The 17,341-nt window shown below is 47.6% G+C and overlaps 9 protein-coding genes across 9 annotated transcripts in view; 4 read left to right on the forward strand and 5 right to left on the reverse strand.

Annotated features, from left to right (window-relative positions):
- Positions 1-104: 104 nt before the first annotated feature.
- Positions 105-2,375, reverse strand: CNBD3380 (hypothetical protein; the record flags this gene model as incomplete). The annotated part of the gene is made up of 9 exons (XM_770838.1): positions 105-338; positions 391-714; positions 767-879; positions 932-1,445; positions 1,506-1,628; positions 1,678-1,753; positions 1,808-1,963; positions 2,012-2,177; positions 2,261-2,375. 9 exons carry the CDS (start codon positions 2,373-2,375, stop codon positions 105-107), a joined length of 1,821 nt encoding a protein of 606 aa, XP_775931.1.
- A 290-nt stretch (positions 2,376-2,665) lies between these two features.
- On the forward strand, positions 2,666-3,074 carry CNBD3390 (hypothetical protein; the record flags this gene model as incomplete). Its single annotated transcript, XM_770839.1, has 3 exons — positions 2,666-2,672; positions 2,726-2,988; positions 3,039-3,074. 3 exons carry the CDS (start codon positions 2,666-2,668, stop codon positions 3,072-3,074), a joined length of 306 nt encoding a protein of 101 aa, XP_775932.1.
- Positions 3,075-3,433: 359 nt separating this feature from the next.
- CNBD3400 (40S ribosomal protein S17) lies at positions 3,434-4,361 on the reverse strand (the record flags this gene model as incomplete). The annotated part of the gene is made up of 5 exons (XM_770840.1): positions 3,434-3,617; positions 3,668-3,758; positions 3,811-3,881; positions 4,160-4,242; positions 4,359-4,361. The coding sequence occupies 5 exons, from the start codon at positions 4,359-4,361 to the stop codon at positions 3,434-3,436; spliced, it is 432 nt and encodes a 143-aa protein (XP_775933.1).
- Positions 4,362-4,719: 358 nt separating this feature from the next.
- On the forward strand, positions 4,720-6,499 carry CNBD3410 (hypothetical protein; the record flags this gene model as incomplete). The annotated part of the gene is made up of 6 exons (XM_770841.1): positions 4,720-4,760; positions 4,818-5,576; positions 5,631-5,717; positions 5,768-6,011; positions 6,064-6,246; positions 6,305-6,499. 6 exons carry the CDS (start codon positions 4,720-4,722, stop codon positions 6,497-6,499), a joined length of 1,509 nt encoding a protein of 502 aa, XP_775934.1.
- A 122-nt stretch (positions 6,500-6,621) lies between these two features.
- Positions 6,622-8,283, reverse strand: CNBD3420 (hypothetical protein; the record flags this gene model as incomplete). The annotated part of the gene is made up of 4 exons (XM_770842.1): positions 6,622-7,337; positions 7,388-8,000; positions 8,054-8,133; positions 8,181-8,283. The coding sequence occupies 4 exons, from the start codon at positions 8,281-8,283 to the stop codon at positions 6,622-6,624; spliced, it is 1,512 nt and encodes a 503-aa protein (XP_775935.1).
- A 327-nt stretch (positions 8,284-8,610) lies between these two features.
- CNBD3430 (hypothetical protein) lies at positions 8,611-13,140 on the forward strand (the record flags this gene model as incomplete). The annotated part of the gene is made up of 18 exons (XM_770843.1): positions 8,611-8,613; positions 8,664-8,688; positions 8,744-8,786; positions 8,842-8,900; positions 8,949-9,071; positions 9,124-9,302; positions 9,356-9,473; positions 9,524-9,780; positions 9,834-10,120; positions 10,175-10,492; positions 10,548-10,647; positions 10,700-10,836; positions 10,908-11,109; positions 11,161-11,941; positions 11,988-12,235; positions 12,285-12,587; positions 12,639-12,894; positions 12,953-13,140. The coding sequence occupies 18 exons, from the start codon at positions 8,611-8,613 to the stop codon at positions 13,138-13,140; spliced, it is 3,627 nt and encodes a 1,208-aa protein (XP_775936.1).
- A 235-nt stretch (positions 13,141-13,375) lies between these two features.
- Positions 13,376-14,455, reverse strand: CNBD3440 (hypothetical protein; the record flags this gene model as incomplete). Its single annotated transcript, XM_770844.1, has 1 exon — positions 13,376-14,455. One exon carries the CDS (start codon positions 14,453-14,455, stop codon positions 13,376-13,378), a length of 1,080 nt encoding a protein of 359 aa, XP_775937.1.
- Positions 14,456-14,548: 93 nt separating this feature from the next.
- CNBD3450 (hypothetical protein) lies at positions 14,549-16,771 on the forward strand (the record flags this gene model as incomplete). The annotated part of the gene is made up of 10 exons (XM_770845.1): positions 14,549-14,657; positions 14,721-14,936; positions 14,992-15,120; positions 15,185-15,242; positions 15,306-15,418; positions 15,474-15,557; positions 15,607-16,237; positions 16,298-16,476; positions 16,533-16,589; positions 16,647-16,771. 10 exons carry the CDS (start codon positions 14,549-14,551, stop codon positions 16,769-16,771), a joined length of 1,701 nt encoding a protein of 566 aa, XP_775938.1.
- A 409-nt stretch (positions 16,772-17,180) lies between these two features.
- Positions 17,181-17,341, reverse strand: part of CNBD3460 (hypothetical protein) — a gene marked incomplete at both ends in the record, with an annotated part of 2,538 nt that continues 2,377 nt past the window's right edge. Inside the window, 2 exons of the mRNA XM_770846.1 lie at positions 17,181-17,251; positions 17,299-17,341. The exon at positions 17,299-17,341 is cut by the window's right edge and continues 80 nt beyond it. Of these exons, the coding sequence (XP_775939.1) occupies positions 17,181-17,251; positions 17,299-17,341 (114 nt within the window). The remainder of the gene's footprint in view (positions 17,252-17,298) is intronic.

The raw sequence follows: 17,341 nt of genomic DNA on the forward strand, positions 1-17,341 counted from the left end.
TCCAGATTGGAGTGATATACCTCATAGATCAATCCACCCAGTTGACTTTCCAAGACAAATAATCATATATGATTGCATCTAAATACGAATTATCTGACCCTTAATCAAGACCATTTATTGCTCTGAGTCTTCTGCCTCATCATCCACCACCTCCTTAATCGTCTTGCGATCATGATGCTGACTACGATCCCTGCCATCCCACCTAGCGCATTTACAAAAGAAAGTGTAGAGTAAGCACCATCCAATGACCGATTGATGAGGTTCTGCTGAGAAGTTGCTCCGAGGAGTAAATTCTGAGAACTAACAAAAATTGTTTCAATGATTGGTTTGTTTTCGTCCTGATAAGCTTGTCAGAGGTCGATCCCATGTTTACAGGCTGACTCTTCTTACTGCGCTTTTTTTGAGTCTCCCCGATAAACCTTCAAAATCACTCTTCAAGCCATCTAAAGCTTTTTTCAACCGTCTTCCGCCCTTTTCAAGTTCCTCTACCTTGACATTCAACATATCCACATCTTTATTCCCACTCTCCTTTTCTTTTCTTCTCGCTTCTTGCCTAGCCCTTTGATCTGCTTCGGCGCGTTCATGTTCGTGTACGAATGGTAGCGCATCGTCGACAATAGGATTCGTAAGGTGCTCAACTTTCTGAGTTATCGCATCCATAGAATTAAGCAATGACATTTGATAGCTGACCAGGGCTTCTGCTATGCGAGAGTCCTAAAGACGAAAGTCAGCAGTGATGATTATGGAACCAGTACAATGATCTTACAAATGCCGTGTTGGCAGTAGGGTTCTCTGCTTCCCTGGCCGCGATGGCCTCTGGAGAATCCCTGAATCTCCATGGTTTATACGGCGGCTCCTGATCGGGGTTCAAACAGATGACTAAAGCCTCTAGTTGAGCTTGGAATGCCGCACGCAAACACGTTGGACTTACTGTGCTGAACTTCACCATTAATAAAGTCGTCTTGGAATGTCCCCTTTGCACTTCCACGGTTAATCAGAAATGCGGTAGGTTTTCCGTTCTCTGGAGCCTTGGGACACCTGCTTCCTGGTACGCCACTGAATTTGGCGACTCCTTGCTCTCCGTCCCAGATCACTTTATTCCTCAGTACCTCAAAGTTCTTAGCCGAGGCTACTACTATCCCGTATCCCCAATAACCGCCGGAGAATTCGTTATCAGTGACACTTGCTGAATGTACAACGCTCTCTGTGTCATCTGACCAGGAAGCGGGGCCAATGACGATACCGACTTTGAAGTATCTGCCCAGGGCATACAGATGATTGTTGTGTACCTTTACATTAGTGTAGTCTCCATCCCACGGCTCATAATCAACAAGGTTGATGCCGCCGAGGATGACACGGGTGCGAGCATATATGTGATTGTTTCTGACTGTGGAACCGGCGGAGCCAAATAGGACGATAGCGCCATCGGTCGCGTCGTATACGACCTAGTCATAGCCTCAGCTTTTTGTGAAAAACAGCAATGCAACATGTTACGACAAACTTACGTTGCGTTCAACGATAGAATCCTTACAAGCAAGACTGATACCGTCTGCACGAGGGTTACCCCATGGCGGCCTAATTTCGTCCATACCATCATACTCGTCATCCCATTCTTCACCACAAGGCCCCTGTGGAACATAAGTGAATGAAGTGTGTATGGGAAGATACAATGCTTACGATCTCATTGTCCATAATGTGGCCAAATCTACATTGTCTTGTATCACCCTCTCTGAAATGGAGCGCACTCCATCCTCTAGGTAAGAAGAATCAGTGCTGAACGACCTCATGACTGAATGCTTTCACAGACCTTGGTTCGTAAAGTTTACAATCTCTCACTGTTTGACTCTCTGAATTACCTATTTCTATCAAAGCATCCCCTTTGGGTATTCTCAACAATTGTGGCCTATTGCCATCTATTACCAAGGAACGGATCATTGCATGCGAACATTGCTTGCAATCCGCTCTGATTCGCATATTAGCCTTCAACTCTATATGAAGAGAGGTAACATACTTAATGGCGCATGCCAAATCTTCTCCATCCACCACGAGCATGGCCCTGTTACGGTCTTTGGGATTACCCAAAGTCGTGAGAGTCTGGCTAGGAGCCGTGAAAATAATGGAAGAATTAAGCCTGTGCACAGACCCTGGGCATAATGTGACCGTGGTGCCTTCACCTCCTATGGAACATAATAATACGATTAAAAAGGGCTCTTGTTAGCTAGAAGTTGTAAATAGACACCAAGAGCCTCGAGAGACGCACCGAGGGCCAAGGCATCGTTTATGCTATCCTGATTGCCAGAGACGAGGCATTTTGGTGTCGTTGCAGCTACCGCCGATGCTACATAAAGGAGGAGGGGGATGAGGGGAATGAGCATGGTGGTAAATGGGCACAGAGCCGGAGCTGCTTCGGCTGAAGATACTTATGATATCGCAATTGATATTTATTCTTCCCCGTCGCTTCACGGTCGGTCTACGGTAAACACGCGACGAACTTCCGTCGGAATCTAAGGCGGACAGGCCCGACTTACACAAAAATTATTATTATTATCGCGGTCGTAACATCGACACCAAACGAACGACGGTATTACACAAGAAATCGTGTAGCCGTTATATCTTCTGCATTTATCACACTGTGGCCTACAATAATCATTATACAATAGCAACGATGCCAGGTGAGCAATTGAGTGCCTCTTTCATGGACCCTTTTCTTACTTGCACCATATAGCCCAACAAGCAACATCCACTTCGGCTTTGCCTTCTACATCCCATACTGCTCAGCCCGTACAGCCTTCTAAACTCGCCAAAAACCCCCGGTTGCCAGCTACCATGGTCACTCCTTCCGGATCCATTCAGGCATCACAAAAGAACAAATCTCATAAGGGACAAATATCCAAGAAGAAGAGGGCCAAGCTGGAGAAGGGCAAGGAAAAGGCAGCTGAGTTAAGTGGCAAGCTAGAAGTCAAAGTTCGGGAAAGAGAGGATAGAAAGGTGAGCTTTGTGTCTAATAATGGGGGTGAAAGCGTTAACATTGCTCATAGGCGAAGAGACAAAGAGCGAAGAAGGCTTGGGAGTAGATTTTCAAAGGTCTTGATGATACGGCGACGACCGTGAACATCGATTATTACCGCTGCGGCACTGCCTTTTTATAAGCCGCCAAAATGTACTTGTATAACACGACAGTATCTGAAGATGAGACGAATGTTTTGTACTTTGCAACGTGTATAATGACCAACTCAGAACGTCTTCTTCGTGATTTTATGCAATTTGCATTTTAGACGGATTGCAGTCGGAAGCAATGATCTTGATAGTAAGCCCGCCTGGATTCTTCGAGAGATATACCACTTCGAACAAATTGAATCAAACCCGAACATAAGACGCATGGCTCAAAGCAATCTCATCTCAAAAGGTACAAAACCCCATCATCATCCTCCATCTAAGCACGGCCCGCACCAGGGATGAATCGAGTCTTCCTCTCTCGGGGAGCGTTGGCAGAGACGTTGATGACGTTGACGGAAAGGTCGTCCATACCCAAAGACTTGAGGAGGTCCTTGGTCTCGGCGTCGACCTCGAGAGGAGACTCCTCGGAAGAAGCAAGGGCAGAGACCTCGGGGACGTACCTGAGGGCATATCAGCAAATGAACTTTACGACAGGTGAGATAATACATACTGGTCCTTTCGCTCCCTCTCTTCCTCCTGCAACCTGAAAGAGATACCTCGGACAGGACCCTTCTGGATTCGCTTCATCAAGTGGGTGGTGACTGTTTTCCGGTCAATATCTGCAAGACCGTTTTCATAGTCGGATAGACTCACAACCAGCGATCTTGTTCCTCAACCTCTTAGAGGGAACAGTGGCGACCTCATCAAGGATTCGCTTGTTGGAGCTGCAGAATTGGTCAGTCACATGTGCTTTATCCTCTCGGATTTCGCAGCTGGCAAACTCCTCCAGATCATTCACAGAAAGCAGACGGAAACAAAATGAGTCCTGCTGGGGTGTAGCGATAGCCTGCACGGCCCATGCTTCCTTCCTTCTCTGCATCGTTCCTGCACCTCCGCATGTGTCCATTGTGCCCTCTCTCCAAAATTTCTCCCGTCTCTCTCTAATATCCCACACATGCACTCTCATCCTGATCCTAGTAATTTCCAAAGGCGGTATACTCACTGGAAGTCGAGAGTGAGACGGGGGTAGAATCGCTCGATGAGGATTCGAGAAGATCGCTTGACGGTCTTTGTCCTGACTCGACCCTATTGATGCGGCACCGATTGCAAGTTGAGGAAAAAAGAAGTGCGAGGTGAAGATGAACGGATTGGGGAAAGAATTGTGAGCTGTATGTCTTGGGCTATGGTGTATGCGTACTCACCATGATGAATGATTCCTGTGAAAAGGTTAGTGATGGAGATTGAGAATTCACCAAGAATCTCTCTCACTCGCAACGAGCGAGAACCCCGCGTCCGCCTCCCAGTCGGCGAATGCCCCGGTATTTCCGGCATTATTGAGTGTGGCAATCGGCTTTTGATGGTTTGCTGTCTGTCGGCGATAGGTCATGCAATTTAACACCGACGCATGCGGTGTTTATCGGACAACCCCGAAGAAGGTAGCCACGTGACTCCAGCCTCGCCTCCACCACAATGGACATGATGGATGGCTGACGGAAAGCAGGGGGCCCTTGATGGCCAAAGACCTGTTGTTTTATCCCTGATTGCCCACTGCCACGACATCCCATGAAGGCCTCTATCCCACCCCCCCCAAAGGATGCAGTAAAGTGAGTGTGCAACTCCTCTCCCGAAGTCCCCCATGTGGCTCATTCCGCCCACCCTAGCTTCTGCGATTTTGTCACCCATGCCCCCACCCCGTTCCATGCTGTAGCCCATCTCACAACCCGCCTATTCACCTCGGGCTTTGTCCCCATCTCGGAAAGATCTCCCACATCTTCCCTTGAACCAGGTGGAAAATACTACTACACTCGTAACCAGTCATCTCTTGTGGCGTTCACCCTTCCCGCAAAGCCCCTGCCAGAGACGGCCATTTCTTTTGCCGTTGGCCATCTCGACTCCCCTTGTCTCAAGGTAAGACCGGTGAGCAAAAAGACAAAATCAAATTACCTCCAGGTTGGCGTCGAACTATATGGTGGTGGCATCTGGCATTCATGGTTCGACCGCGATCTTTCCCTTGCCGGTCGAGTGATCGTTGCCAATCGTGAAGCTCATCATTCTGAAGATCCCAAATTCGTTTCAAAGCTTGTCAAGATTGATCGTCCAATCTTGAGGATACCTACCCTTGCTATCCACCTTGATAGGACAGCAAATGACAATTTCAAATTCAACAAAGAGACAGAATTCCAGCCAATCTTGGGTTTGGTCGAGGATGCGTTGAATGCGACCGATGCTGGGCTGGGTATGAAGAGATCGCACTCCGGATCACTTCATCAACCTCTCGCCAAAAAGGATTCCCATGAGACTGAGAAATCGGACGACTTGTTCAATGTGGCGAACATGGAGGACAAGCACCATCCCAAGCTCTTGGCCGTACTGGCCGACGAGCTTGGATGTGATATTGCTGACATCCAAGATTTTGAGCTGTATGTTTATTTTCTGTTCTCCTACAGTACGGCACACCACTAACTGCTGTTAAGCTCCCTATTTGACACACAGCCATCCACTATTGGTGGCCTTTCAAACGAGTTCGTCTATAGCCCTCGCATCGATAATCTCATGACGTCGTACGTATCAATCTGCAGTGCATTGATTTTCTGTCTGACTAGTCTTGGAGTTTCTGCACTATCGAGGCTCTTTGTGAAGCGGTTAAAACGTCTAACGCTGAAGACGAATCTAACATTCGATGTGTCATTTTATTCGATAATGAGGAGGTTGGCTCTGTCTCCCACCATGGCGCCGAATCCAATTTGCTTCCCGCGTTTGTAGAACGCATAGTGCAGCTGAAGGACTACAAGGACGTGGGCTATTACGCTATGCTCGCAAACAGCTTTTTGATCTCGGCTGACATGGGCCATGCTGTAAGTTTCCTCATTTCCAGTTTGGGTTTTTTTAATCTAATGCGCTCGGCAGATGCATCCCAATTACGAATCACGCTACGAACCCAATCTTGCTCCCAAAATCAACGGTGGTATCGTTATCAAGACCAACGCCAACCAGCGTTACACTTCCAACGCTCAAACCACATTCTTGTTGAGAAGAGTGGCGAAGAAGGCGGGGGTTCCTGTCCAAGAATTCGAGATCCGCAATGATTCCGTACGTACATGCGTTACACCAGGGGTTCGAAGGCGGTGCTGATTCAACGGTGATTTAGACATGCGGTTCAACCGTTGGTCCACACCTCTCTACACACGTCCGCACGGTTGACATTGGTCTCGCCCAACTGTCCATGCACTCCATTAGGGAGACAGCGGGTAGCCACGATGTCAGGCATTATATCAACTTCTTCAAGATTTTTTTCCAAGGTTTCGGAGAGATTGACAGGGAATTGAGAATTGATTGGCACTGAGTAAGCAATGAGTATTGTAGATGAACTACTGTAGGCATATAGGCAATGGTATGGGATGTTGAAATGCAGATACGGTACATACAGAATCCAAGAGCCCTCTATAAGACGCAAAAAACCCAGACCTACTCCTCCTTCGCCTTCTTTTTCTCCTTCTTCTCCTTCTTGGCAGCTTTCCTTGCCGCCCTCTCCTCAGCAGTTTCCTCTCGCTCCGCACCATCCTCAGTCTTCACCTTCTTCTTTTTCTTCTTCTCCTCAGCCTTTGGTGATCCAACTTCCTCTTCCTCGCGCTTGCGCTTTTTCTCGTCCGCCTCAACCTTGACCTCGACCGGCTCCATCTTCACATCTTCTGCAGTGGGAGGTTGGGTGGGCAAGAGATCGTTGGATCCAGAAGCAGGCACAGCATCAGGGTCATTGTAGTCAATATAACCCGAGGACCATTGTTGAGGGGTAACACCTTCGATAGGCTTGCCATACTTGTCCAACTCTCCCTTCTTGATCATCTTCTTCTTTTCTTGAGCCTTGGGACCAAGTCCCCACTTCCTAGGGTAAAGATCCCTGTTCATGATGCATCTCTTCACCTTGGCTACCACACCATGATCGCAAGAGGCAAGGTCGACAGTGGACATTTGGGCGATACCAATGGCGATAGCCTCACCCTTTGTGGTCATGAGAACAACCTCTTCATTGACTTCAATGTCTGCTTCGTATCGCAAAAGACCTGGAATCATGAGCTTGGCACCATAGCAAATGGCGTTGACGGCGGAATCTTTAACGACGATACGCTTGTAATTGACGAGAAGAGACTCAAGAGGGCGAATCACTCGACGAAGGTAGGATTCTAAATCCTCGTATGAGCACATACAAAATAAGGATAAAAAAAGGACTCACCGTCACGAGTGTTATCGTACAACCACTGGGCATCCAATACATCGTGCATAGACACGATGTCATCATTCTCGCCAGTGATACCACTCCTTACACGTCTGAGTTCTTGCATGTGGGCACCGACACCCAAGAGCAATCCCAAGTGGACACACAGAGTCCTAATATAAGTACCAGCCTCACAAGACACCCAAAATACACCAAGGTTTCTTTCATTGTCGTATTCAATCAACTTGGACTCGTAGATTGTTCGAACACGAAGCTGACGCTTGACGGCGGAGATGAGGGGCGGTCGTTGGAAAAGGGCGCCAGTGAGGGTCTCCAAAGCTCGAGGCAAAGCCTTTTCGTCCTGCAACTTGTCGTGGAATCGAACCACACACACGTATTCCTTTCCTGCACCTTGCTGGGACTTGACCAGTCGAGTAGCTCTGTCGATACAGACAATCAAACAACCAGTGACCTTGGGATCAAGGGTACCTGAGTGGCCGGTCTTCTCGACTCGCAGAATTCGCTTCAACCAAGCAACAACTTCGTGAGAAGACGGGTTGGAAGGCTTGTCGAGGTTAATGACACCAGACTTGACATAAGTTTGGAGGTCGCGTTTGAGAGGTGAGATACCCTAGTTGAATGATGTTTAGTTAGGCCTTGAATAAAAAGCGAAAATATGCTCACGGAGGGGATTGGAGTAAAATGAGAAGATCGAACAAGCAACTTATCGTAGTTCTTAAGCAAAAGAGGCCATTGAGAAGTGTCTGCCAAACATTAGCCCCACTCTCTGAAAAGGAGGGGAGATGCGTACCGAGCTTGGGGGTGACGGACTCGCTCTTGATGGAGAAGTCGGAATCTTGCTGGATCTTGCTGACCTGGCTGTCAGTGAGGGTGGATGAGCTGGCAACAGCCATTTTTATTGTTATTTTGAGGTATATGGAAGTGCCCGTGAGACCCAGTTATTCGCACGGCAAAGCTGCCAGGCGAGATTTTAACATTTCACCATCCTTTACCACGGTGTTTCGGTATTTCAATGCTGTGGCGTATTTGCTTGTCTATCATTCCCTTGCATTTTCTTTTACGTAATAAGAAGTAGCTGACGCGACTTTCGGAAGTGAGAAACATGAGCGCGATCTGACACTTCGTCCCAGTCGCGTTGCTGAGTAGGTTCCCCACCTGATTTCCCCATTTCTTTCAACCCATCTACAGCCTTCGCCCTCTCTGTGGCCTACACATAGAACATGGCAAGTGGAGACACATACAGTAGAGCACAATGCTGACTTCTTATCGCCAGTATATCAAAACAATAACCATTCAAGGTGCGTTGCAGTCTGCCATTGATCTTAGCAAAGCGACTACTAATGCGCATGACAGGTTTCAAATCTTACAGAGATCAAGTGGCTGTAGATCCATTCTCGTGAGATATTCCGGTGGTAATTCAGTATGAGATTTTATTACTGACCGATCATCAGACCTGGACACAATGTTGTGGTTGGTCGAAATGGTAGTGGAAAATCAAACTTTTTCTCCGGTAAGCTTCTTCTCACTGAATGAGGCCTGGCCTAAACTCTGCCTGTAGCTATACGATTTGTACTGTCTGATCAATATACCAAATTGAGTCGAGAAGAAAGGCAGCGTTTGCTACATGAAGGAACGAGTACAAGTACGACACTTTCTGCTTATGTCGAGATTGTCTTTGACAGTATGTCCGCTTTATCTTCAGAATGGCTTGCCTAAGCTGAAAATTTATCTAGATTCTGATGGGCGCTTCCCGACTGGTCGACAGGAACTTGTGCTTCGCCGAACAATTGGTCTTAAGAAAGATGAATATTCCCTGGATAGAAAGAGCGCTAGCAAGTCGGAAGTGGATCAGCTATTGGAAAGTGCCGGCTTCTCAAAGGCTAATCCCTATTATATTGTTCCTCAAGGAAGGGTGTGTAAATAGATTTGTTTCATCGAAAAGTAAGGCTGCTGACGAGATATCAGATCACGCATCTGACGAATATGAATGATCGAGAACGGCTCAGACTGTTAAAGGATGTGGCAGGGACAGAGGTCTACGAGCAGAAGAGGGCTGAGTCAACCAGAATTATGGAAGAGACCGGTGCGTTCTAGTACCCTTCATGTTCTGTACAAACTAAATTCTCGTATTAGACGGGAAGCGAGACAAGATTCTTGAGCTTCTCACTACCATCGAGGACCGACTACGAGAACTGGAAGAAGAAAAGGAGGAACTCAAAGAGTACCAAGAGAAAGACCGAGAAAGGCGCTGCTTGGAGTACGCGTTGCATCAGAGAGAACTGGAAGATGTTACCAATGCTCTGGATGAGATTGAGGCAGAAAGGAGACAAGACATACACAATAGTAACGAGAAGAGAAAGGAATTCAATGATCGAGAGGACGAAATCCAGGTCTGTTCTTCTCGTTAATTGCAGTGATTCGCTCTTCTAACTGTAGTTAACAGCGCTACGAGGAAGCTCTTACTGCGGCTAAGCATTCTTTGTCGACTACACAAGCTTCGCTTAGGCAGTATGAAACCGAGCGGGCGGATTTAGTGCGTAACAAAACAGAACTGGAATGCGTTATCGCCGATTTCGAGACTGCTGGTCAAGTGGGAGAGCATAGGAGGGCAGAGTTAGCTGAAGAGCTGGAAGTGATGCAACAGAAGGTAGATGAGGCAACCGCGAGATTGGAGGACCTGGTGCAAGAAGCTGAACAGAGGATTGGGGAGGAAAAAGCCGCAAGAGAAGCGTAAGTTGCTGTTTCATGTTCTGCTGTCCTGAAGAACTAATTTTGCTGCCATAGGCTTGAACCTACACAATCCAAACTCTCTGTATTGTTCGCCAAACAGGGACGAGCGCAGCAATTCGCAACCCAGGCTGCCCGAGATAAGTATCTCAAAGACGAAATTAAAGCTCTCAAAGAGCATGAGAAGAATCAAGGAAAACGGGTGGAGATCCTGCAAAAGGAGGTGGCGGGTGCGAAGGAACAATTGGCACAGCTTTCGGCCAAGTCTGAACAGCAGGTCCAGGGCGAGAATGATAGGAGAGAGAACTTGAAAAAAATGAACGAGGAGATTGCACAACTGCAAAGGAACATTGCGGGTATGCATGAGCAGAAAAAGTAAGTTTTTTTTTACCCTAGTCTGCCAATTGAAGGTTATTAAGGTGATTTGAAGGGAGCTGTGGCGGGAAGAGGGCAAGTTGGCTCAGACTGAGGTCAATGCGAAGAGTGAAATGGAGGCCGCCGAGCGTTCACTGATGGGCATGATGAACAAAGTAAGGAAAGCATGGCTTGTCATCGGAAGACGTGGCGCTGAACAGACATCAGGACACGAGCAATGGTTTAAGGGCTGTTCGACAAATTGCGAAGCGACTGAACCTTGATGGCGTCTTTGGACCTCTCTACGATCTTTTTGAAGTTTCTGATAAATACAAAACCGCCGTGGAGGTGACCTCTGGTAACAGGTTGGTTTTCTTTTTTCTTTTTCTTGGTGAACTCACTCCTGAACCGAACCATATTAATCTCTGTTTGTCAGCTTGTTCCACGTTGTTGTGGATAATGATGAGACTGCCAGCAAGCTACTTGACGTTATGAATCGCGAAAAGAGTGGTCGAGTGACTTTTATGCCCCTCAATCGTCTTAAAAGTCATAGCGTCAACTATCCCAAAGCTAACGATGCTATACCAATGATTCAAAAGTTACAATTTGACAGGGAGTATGTCATGGCATTTGAGCAAGTACGTATTTTGGGCCGTGCATATGCACCATTCCATGCTGAACATCTATAGGTATTTGGTCGAACCATCATTTGTGAAGATCTTCAAACCGCTGCCCATTATACCCGATCCCATGGTCTGAACGCCGTTACCATTGAAGGTGATCGAGTTGATCGCAAAGGTGCTTTGACTGGCGGTTATCACGATGTTCGACGTTCACGCCTCGATGCTGTCAAAGCCGCAAAGAAATGGCGAACCGCATACGAAACAGACCACGCGCGTCATGCAGAGGTGAAAGCTGCGCTGCAAAATATCGAACAGGAGGTCACAAGGACCATGGGTCAAGTACAAGCACTTGAGGCGAAGAAAAGGCACATGTCAGATGGGGGAGAGGGCTCATTCAAGCTACTTACGTTACCGGCAAGGGATCTAGACCAGGCAAGAGATAGGGTAGCGAGATTAGAGTTTAGTCTGGAAGAAGCTGAGGGAGCATCGAGGGATGCTAAAGCCAAGAGAGCAAGCTATGAGGAGGAGCTCAGGACTCCTATGAGGCAAAACTTGACGGATGAAGAGTTGAGGGAGTTGGAAACCTTGACACAGAATGCGGAAGCCCAGAAAAAGTTGCTGTTTGAGGCAACCCAGAACAGAGCAAAGGCAGTAGGAGAGCGTAATCGGTTAGAAATCGAGCTTTCGGAGAATCTTCGGCGAAAGAGACAGGAGCTACGAGGCAAACTTGATCGATTGGAAGGTGAAGCGGGTAATGGGGAATTGCAGTCTGGGGAGGTGGAATTGCGAAGGAGCGAGCTCAGGAATCTCGTGCGCGATATTGAGCAGCTTGAGGAAAAAGTTTCTGGTAAGTATCCCGCTCTAGAAGCAACGTCGCTGAACTTTGTATCCAGAGTCTGAGGGCCGTGTTGGAGAATTAAACTCTGAAATCTCCAAAATCTCGGAGAATCTCGAGCGTGTACAAACTCAGCAGATGGAAAATACTCGAGCCATAATGCGTGTTCAAAAAAATGCTGAGCGTTATCTTACCAAACGACAGACCCTCATCAACAGGAAAGAAGAGTGCAATAATGCGATTCGGGATTTGGGTGTTTTACCGGAGGAAGCATTCTCAAAGTATATTGACCAAAGGTCAGATAAGGTAGGTCATGTCATCAAATAGACCGGGATAGGATTTGACATCGCTACAGATTATCAAGAGACTTCACAAGGTGAACGACGGTCTCAAGAAATTTGCCCATGTCAATAAAAAGGCGTTTGAGCAATATAGCAATTTCACGAAGCAGCGCGACGAATTAATGGATCGTCGAGATGAGCTCGATCAATCGGCTATCAAAATTGAAGAACTTATTGAGACTCTTGATCAACGTAAGGATGAGGCAATTGAAAGAACATTCAAGCAAGTGTCCAAGTACTTTGAAGAGGTATTTGAGACATTGGTCCCATTAGGGAAAGGAGAGTTAATAATGCAGAAGAAGACGGATGGTTTCATTGTGAGTATTGAAGGTGATTGATATTTTTAGCAAAACTAAGAGGAACCGCAGGAAGAAGAATCAGAAGAGTCTTTGGAGCAAGGAAGAGAGAAAAGTGACATTGACAGCTATACTGGCGTCTCCATTCGCGTTTCCTTCAACTCGAAGCATGATGAGGGTCAGCGCATCCAGCAGCTGTCTGGAGGTCAAAAGTCTCTTGTGGCTCTCGCCCTGGTTTTCGCCATCCAAAAGTGCGATCCTGCACCTTTCTACCTATTTGACGAAATCGATGCAAACTTGGATGCGCAATATCGTACCGCAGTAGCAAGTGAGCAACGTTCCTTTTTTGGCTCTTCCTCTACCAGTATTGATCAGAATGGCTTTAGCCATGATACATACGCTTTCCACCAGCGCACAGTTTATCACGACTACGTTCAAGTCTGAAATGCTTGCTCAGGCTGATAAATTTTACGGTGTCTTCTTCGATAAACAAAAGGTCAGTACGATAAAGGTGATTGAAAAGGAGGAGGCCAGCGACTTTGTAGAAACCGCCGCGCAAGTCGGACAGTTGTGATCGAGATAGAATCACCGTTAGAGTAAAAGGGAGTAAAGAGAGAGCACATAATGAGGTTTCTGTAAATTTACGCTTTGGAAGTCGGATTATCGGTTGTAATTATTTGCATCATGCACTGCCATGGTCATCCATGGCCGTCCCATCATTTTTTATATATGCTACTGACGGCTATTGAGCGTGACTTGGTACAATTAAAAATCACTCAACCCGAAGTATAACAATTATTTGTTTGGAGCTAAATACACCTCGGCCACATCCCCTCTCCTACCAGAGCCGCAACACCACCTGCAGTCATAACTTCTCTCAGCCATTTCCTAGCATCTTCCACTTCACATGCTGCAATTCTGACTACTCCCGCCTGCAGCTTGCCATCTATCTCACTAAAACTCCATGCCAAACCTGGAGGCTCCTTCAGCTGGAACTGCCGAGAATGATCGGAGAGATACGCGAGATACGAGAAAAGGGTGGTAAAATGGGGACCAAGGATTAGAATAGTGGCGTAGACATTGTATGGCGACAGTTGGTTTGCGATAGGAGACAGAGAGCCGCCAGCATTCAAAGCAAAATGGGAATTATCGAGCACCATGCGTTCCCTCATGATTCTCTCATCTCCTACCCAAATCTCGTTCGTTGACCCGTAGCTATCCATGCTCCAAATCTCCTCATCAACTTCTTGCGGCCTTTGCCCTCGGCCTGAATTGACCCAATCAAGAATGAGAACTGATGCCGTCCTATCTGCAGGAAGGACGAAGCGCTGGGTCTGGGAGTAGATAGATGCGCGGAAGGGGGAAACAGATTCAGGTAAGAGGAGTAAGAAGGATGATGAGGAAAGACGTATGTGCATCCTCTGGCGTGTGAGGTTGGGGTCTGAAGATGGCGGAGAGGTATGCAAGTGGGAAAGCGGGCGAAGGCCTGGACGACGCTTGTATACTTTGGTGGTGCCCTGGGTGAGCATGACGAGCCCACACCCCGGGTCAAGCACCACGCTTAGACTGACGAGATCGCCAGCCACAAGGCCTCCGCCATAGGCAAGAGTGTAGAGGACGGCGAAGTTTGAGGGCTGTGAAGGGAGCGGAATTGGGGAGAGGAGTTTGAGCGGGTATGCTGCGAGGCGGGTGGAGAAGCTCGGGTGTGCGTTGGAGGCGGAGAGGTGCACCCGGCCTTCTCCTGCCAGAAGGCGGGGGGGGTTCCGCAGCGGGGCTTTCATCGGCGGGGGCATATCAGATACACTTCCTACTCTTCCCCCCGACTTGGATCTCCTCTGCAGGCTCTTCCTAAAACCATGACGTCGCCACTTTCCATAGCCCTCGGCCATTGTCCCTCCCCACCATACATCCCGTAGATAAATACCGCCAGCCACAATCTGACACCCGTACATGGATGGACAGCCCACCTCTACACCCCCACAATGCGTCCTCCACACCACCTCCCCGTCATCCTCCACAATAACAACCGTGGCCTGCTCATCATCCAGCCGTCCACTCTCGACGTGCTCCAGCTCTCGGGCGATGGCCCGCGTAAGCAAAATCTCCTATACAAGCGTTCGCTCTCCATGAATTTGTACTGACTTGGAATTACAGCTCCCAAGCGGCTACTCACGTGCCCTCTGACGAACTTTCTCAAGGCATATCTCGCCCCTGCTCCTGAGAACTCAGCACGGCGGCTGGACCTGCATTGTCTAGGAGGGGGCATGGGCACGCAGCTGAAACTCGTCAAACTTCATGTATTGGTGGAACCCATCAACATACCAGAAACGAATGAGTGGATAAGAATGCTAATGGAGGCAGCTTATGGCTGTGTGTCCCTCTTTTGTCTCCGCTCGAACTATAGAGTGCTGATCACACTCACCAGCGATCAAGCCCTTCAGAAATGTTTTGATCTTGGTCAACCCCGTAGGCGGAAAGGGTAAAGCAAAGGATATAGTACAAGATACTGTTATTCCTATACTTGAAGCAGCGGGAACAACTGTAACCGTCAAAGGTAATCCACCAGGCATCTCCCAGGCTCCTATCGTTGAAACGCAGAGCTGAAATGTATATTCCAGAAACTACTCACAGGCTACATGCCGAAGAGATTGCAAGTTCTATGGATCTGATATACGAGTAAGCAGGCTAAATCTTACGAGTCACCAACACTCTGCGCTCGTCTAACCAATAATAATTAAGTGTGATTGTCACTGCCTCTGGAGACGGTCTTGTTTATGAGGTTGTCAACGGCCTTGCATCCCGCTCAGACGCCCGCAAGGCGTTGCTGACGCCTATCGCTCCCATCCCAACAGGTAAATTTTGGAATTCCTCGCACAACAGAAAAATACATTTGACCTCTCTAGCTAGGTTCAGCCAATGCTGTCTGCACAAACTTATTCGGCGTTAAGGACACTTTCAACATACCTTTAGCTGTACTCAACATTATCAAAGGTGAGATCCAAGCTTCCAGTAAAACGCATAGACCTAAATGGCATTTTAGGATGTAACCTCCCCATTGATCTTTGCTCCGTCCTTATCCTCCCATCCATGACCCGACGCTTCGCTTTCCTTTCTCAGGCAATTGGTCTCATGGTAGATCTCGACATTGGTACAGAAAATCTCAGGTGGATGGGGGATACCCGCTTTTTAGTTGGGTTTCTTAAAGGAATAGCGAACAATAAGGGCGCTCGTTGTCGATTGAGGCTCAAAGTTGTCGAAGACGACAAGCAGAACATGGCTAAAAAGGCAAAGGAACGGACACAGCAAGGGACGACGGAGGGTGCTGTTACTCCGTTGATCAACGGGACGAGAAATATGAGCGTGGACGGTGAGACGCCGGTCTCTACGAACGATAATATCATCGGCGAGCACGAACCCTCAGCAGTTATCGGAGAACCTATATCATCTGCCAGCCACACACCACCAAAGCCTGCCAACGCTAATTATGTCCCGGACCACGGTCCTATTCCAGATGCTCTGCCACTGAAACACGATGAGACTTGGCTAACTATTGAGAGTCTCCCGAAGAAGTCATCCATCAAGCCCAAAAAGTCTATTCAGAGTTTGAAGGCACTACGCAAGGCTTCAGCACAAAACAAGTGGGTTGACGGACAAGAGATTCTATATTTCTAGTATGTGTCCACAACTCTTAAAAGTCCGCGATACAGATGCCAATGCCTAACTCTCCGCAGTGCTGGAATGATGCGTTGGGTGGCTCGAGATCTGATGCAATGGCCTGTCTCCATCCCAGGAGATGGCCTGATAGATGTAGTTGTCCAAAGCGTAGTACCGAGGCTGACTATGGCAAATGCGATTGCCGGCGCCGAAAAAGGAGAGACATATTGGATGGATTGCCAGTACTACTACAAGGGTGAGCGTGCCTTCTTCGGATGGACGTAAAGTTTCTGCTGGGTTGACAGAGCGCAGTTTCACAGTTCATCGCAGAGAACTTGGACACGGAGAATCAACCACTTTTTACCATCGGTAAGTTACCTCTACCCTATCGTTCTGTTACAGACCCTTTTTGACCTTGTCGTATAGATGGCGAAGCCTTCCCCTTTGAATCGTTCCATGTCGAGGTACATACTCGAGTTGCCAATCTTCTTAGCCTAAACGGAGACTTTTTCACCTCCGATTTCTTGAAGAAGCCCACTGGAAAGAGTTAAGGCCGTCGCACATAAATTTCAAGGTTAGAGTATATTTGTATTGTGAAAAGGCTGCATGAACACCCACAGTACGAACGCCAGTCATTATACACCATCGTTTAAGCATCAGCACCTTGCTCATCTTTCGTCTTTCAATATATTCAAATGACGAGTAACGTACATGGACCAATGCAAAAACGATATTTGTATTTAAGACTTCATTATGTACATACCAAAAAATGCGCGCGAATCATGAAGCAGAAGAGTGGGACAAAGGACTATACGTTCCTGCTGTGCCCAGAGTATATAAAAACAGTTCAAGCAATAGCGAGAGACGTAGAATAGTATATGGGTCATCGTGAGCCAAAATGAGGGTCTTAATGTGGGATTAATAAAAACGGAAGGAAAAAAGTCCTATGAACAGTCCATGTTACTCGGTAGTCACCGACTTCGCGAGATTTCGGGGGAAATCGACATCGACGCCGTTCATCACGGCAAGGTCTGAAAGGTTGTTAGAATGAATTATTTCAACTAGAGATGGAACTCACGGTAAGATAAAAGCTGGAGAGGAATGACATTGATTAAGCCTTG

Source organism: Cryptococcus neoformans, chromosome 4 (assembly GCF_000149385.1).
Source record: "Cryptococcus neoformans var. neoformans B-3501A chromosome 4, whole genome shotgun sequence".
In the NCBI taxonomy this organism is placed as follows: Eukaryota; Fungi; Basidiomycota; class Tremellomycetes; order Tremellales; family Cryptococcaceae; genus Cryptococcus; species Cryptococcus deneoformans.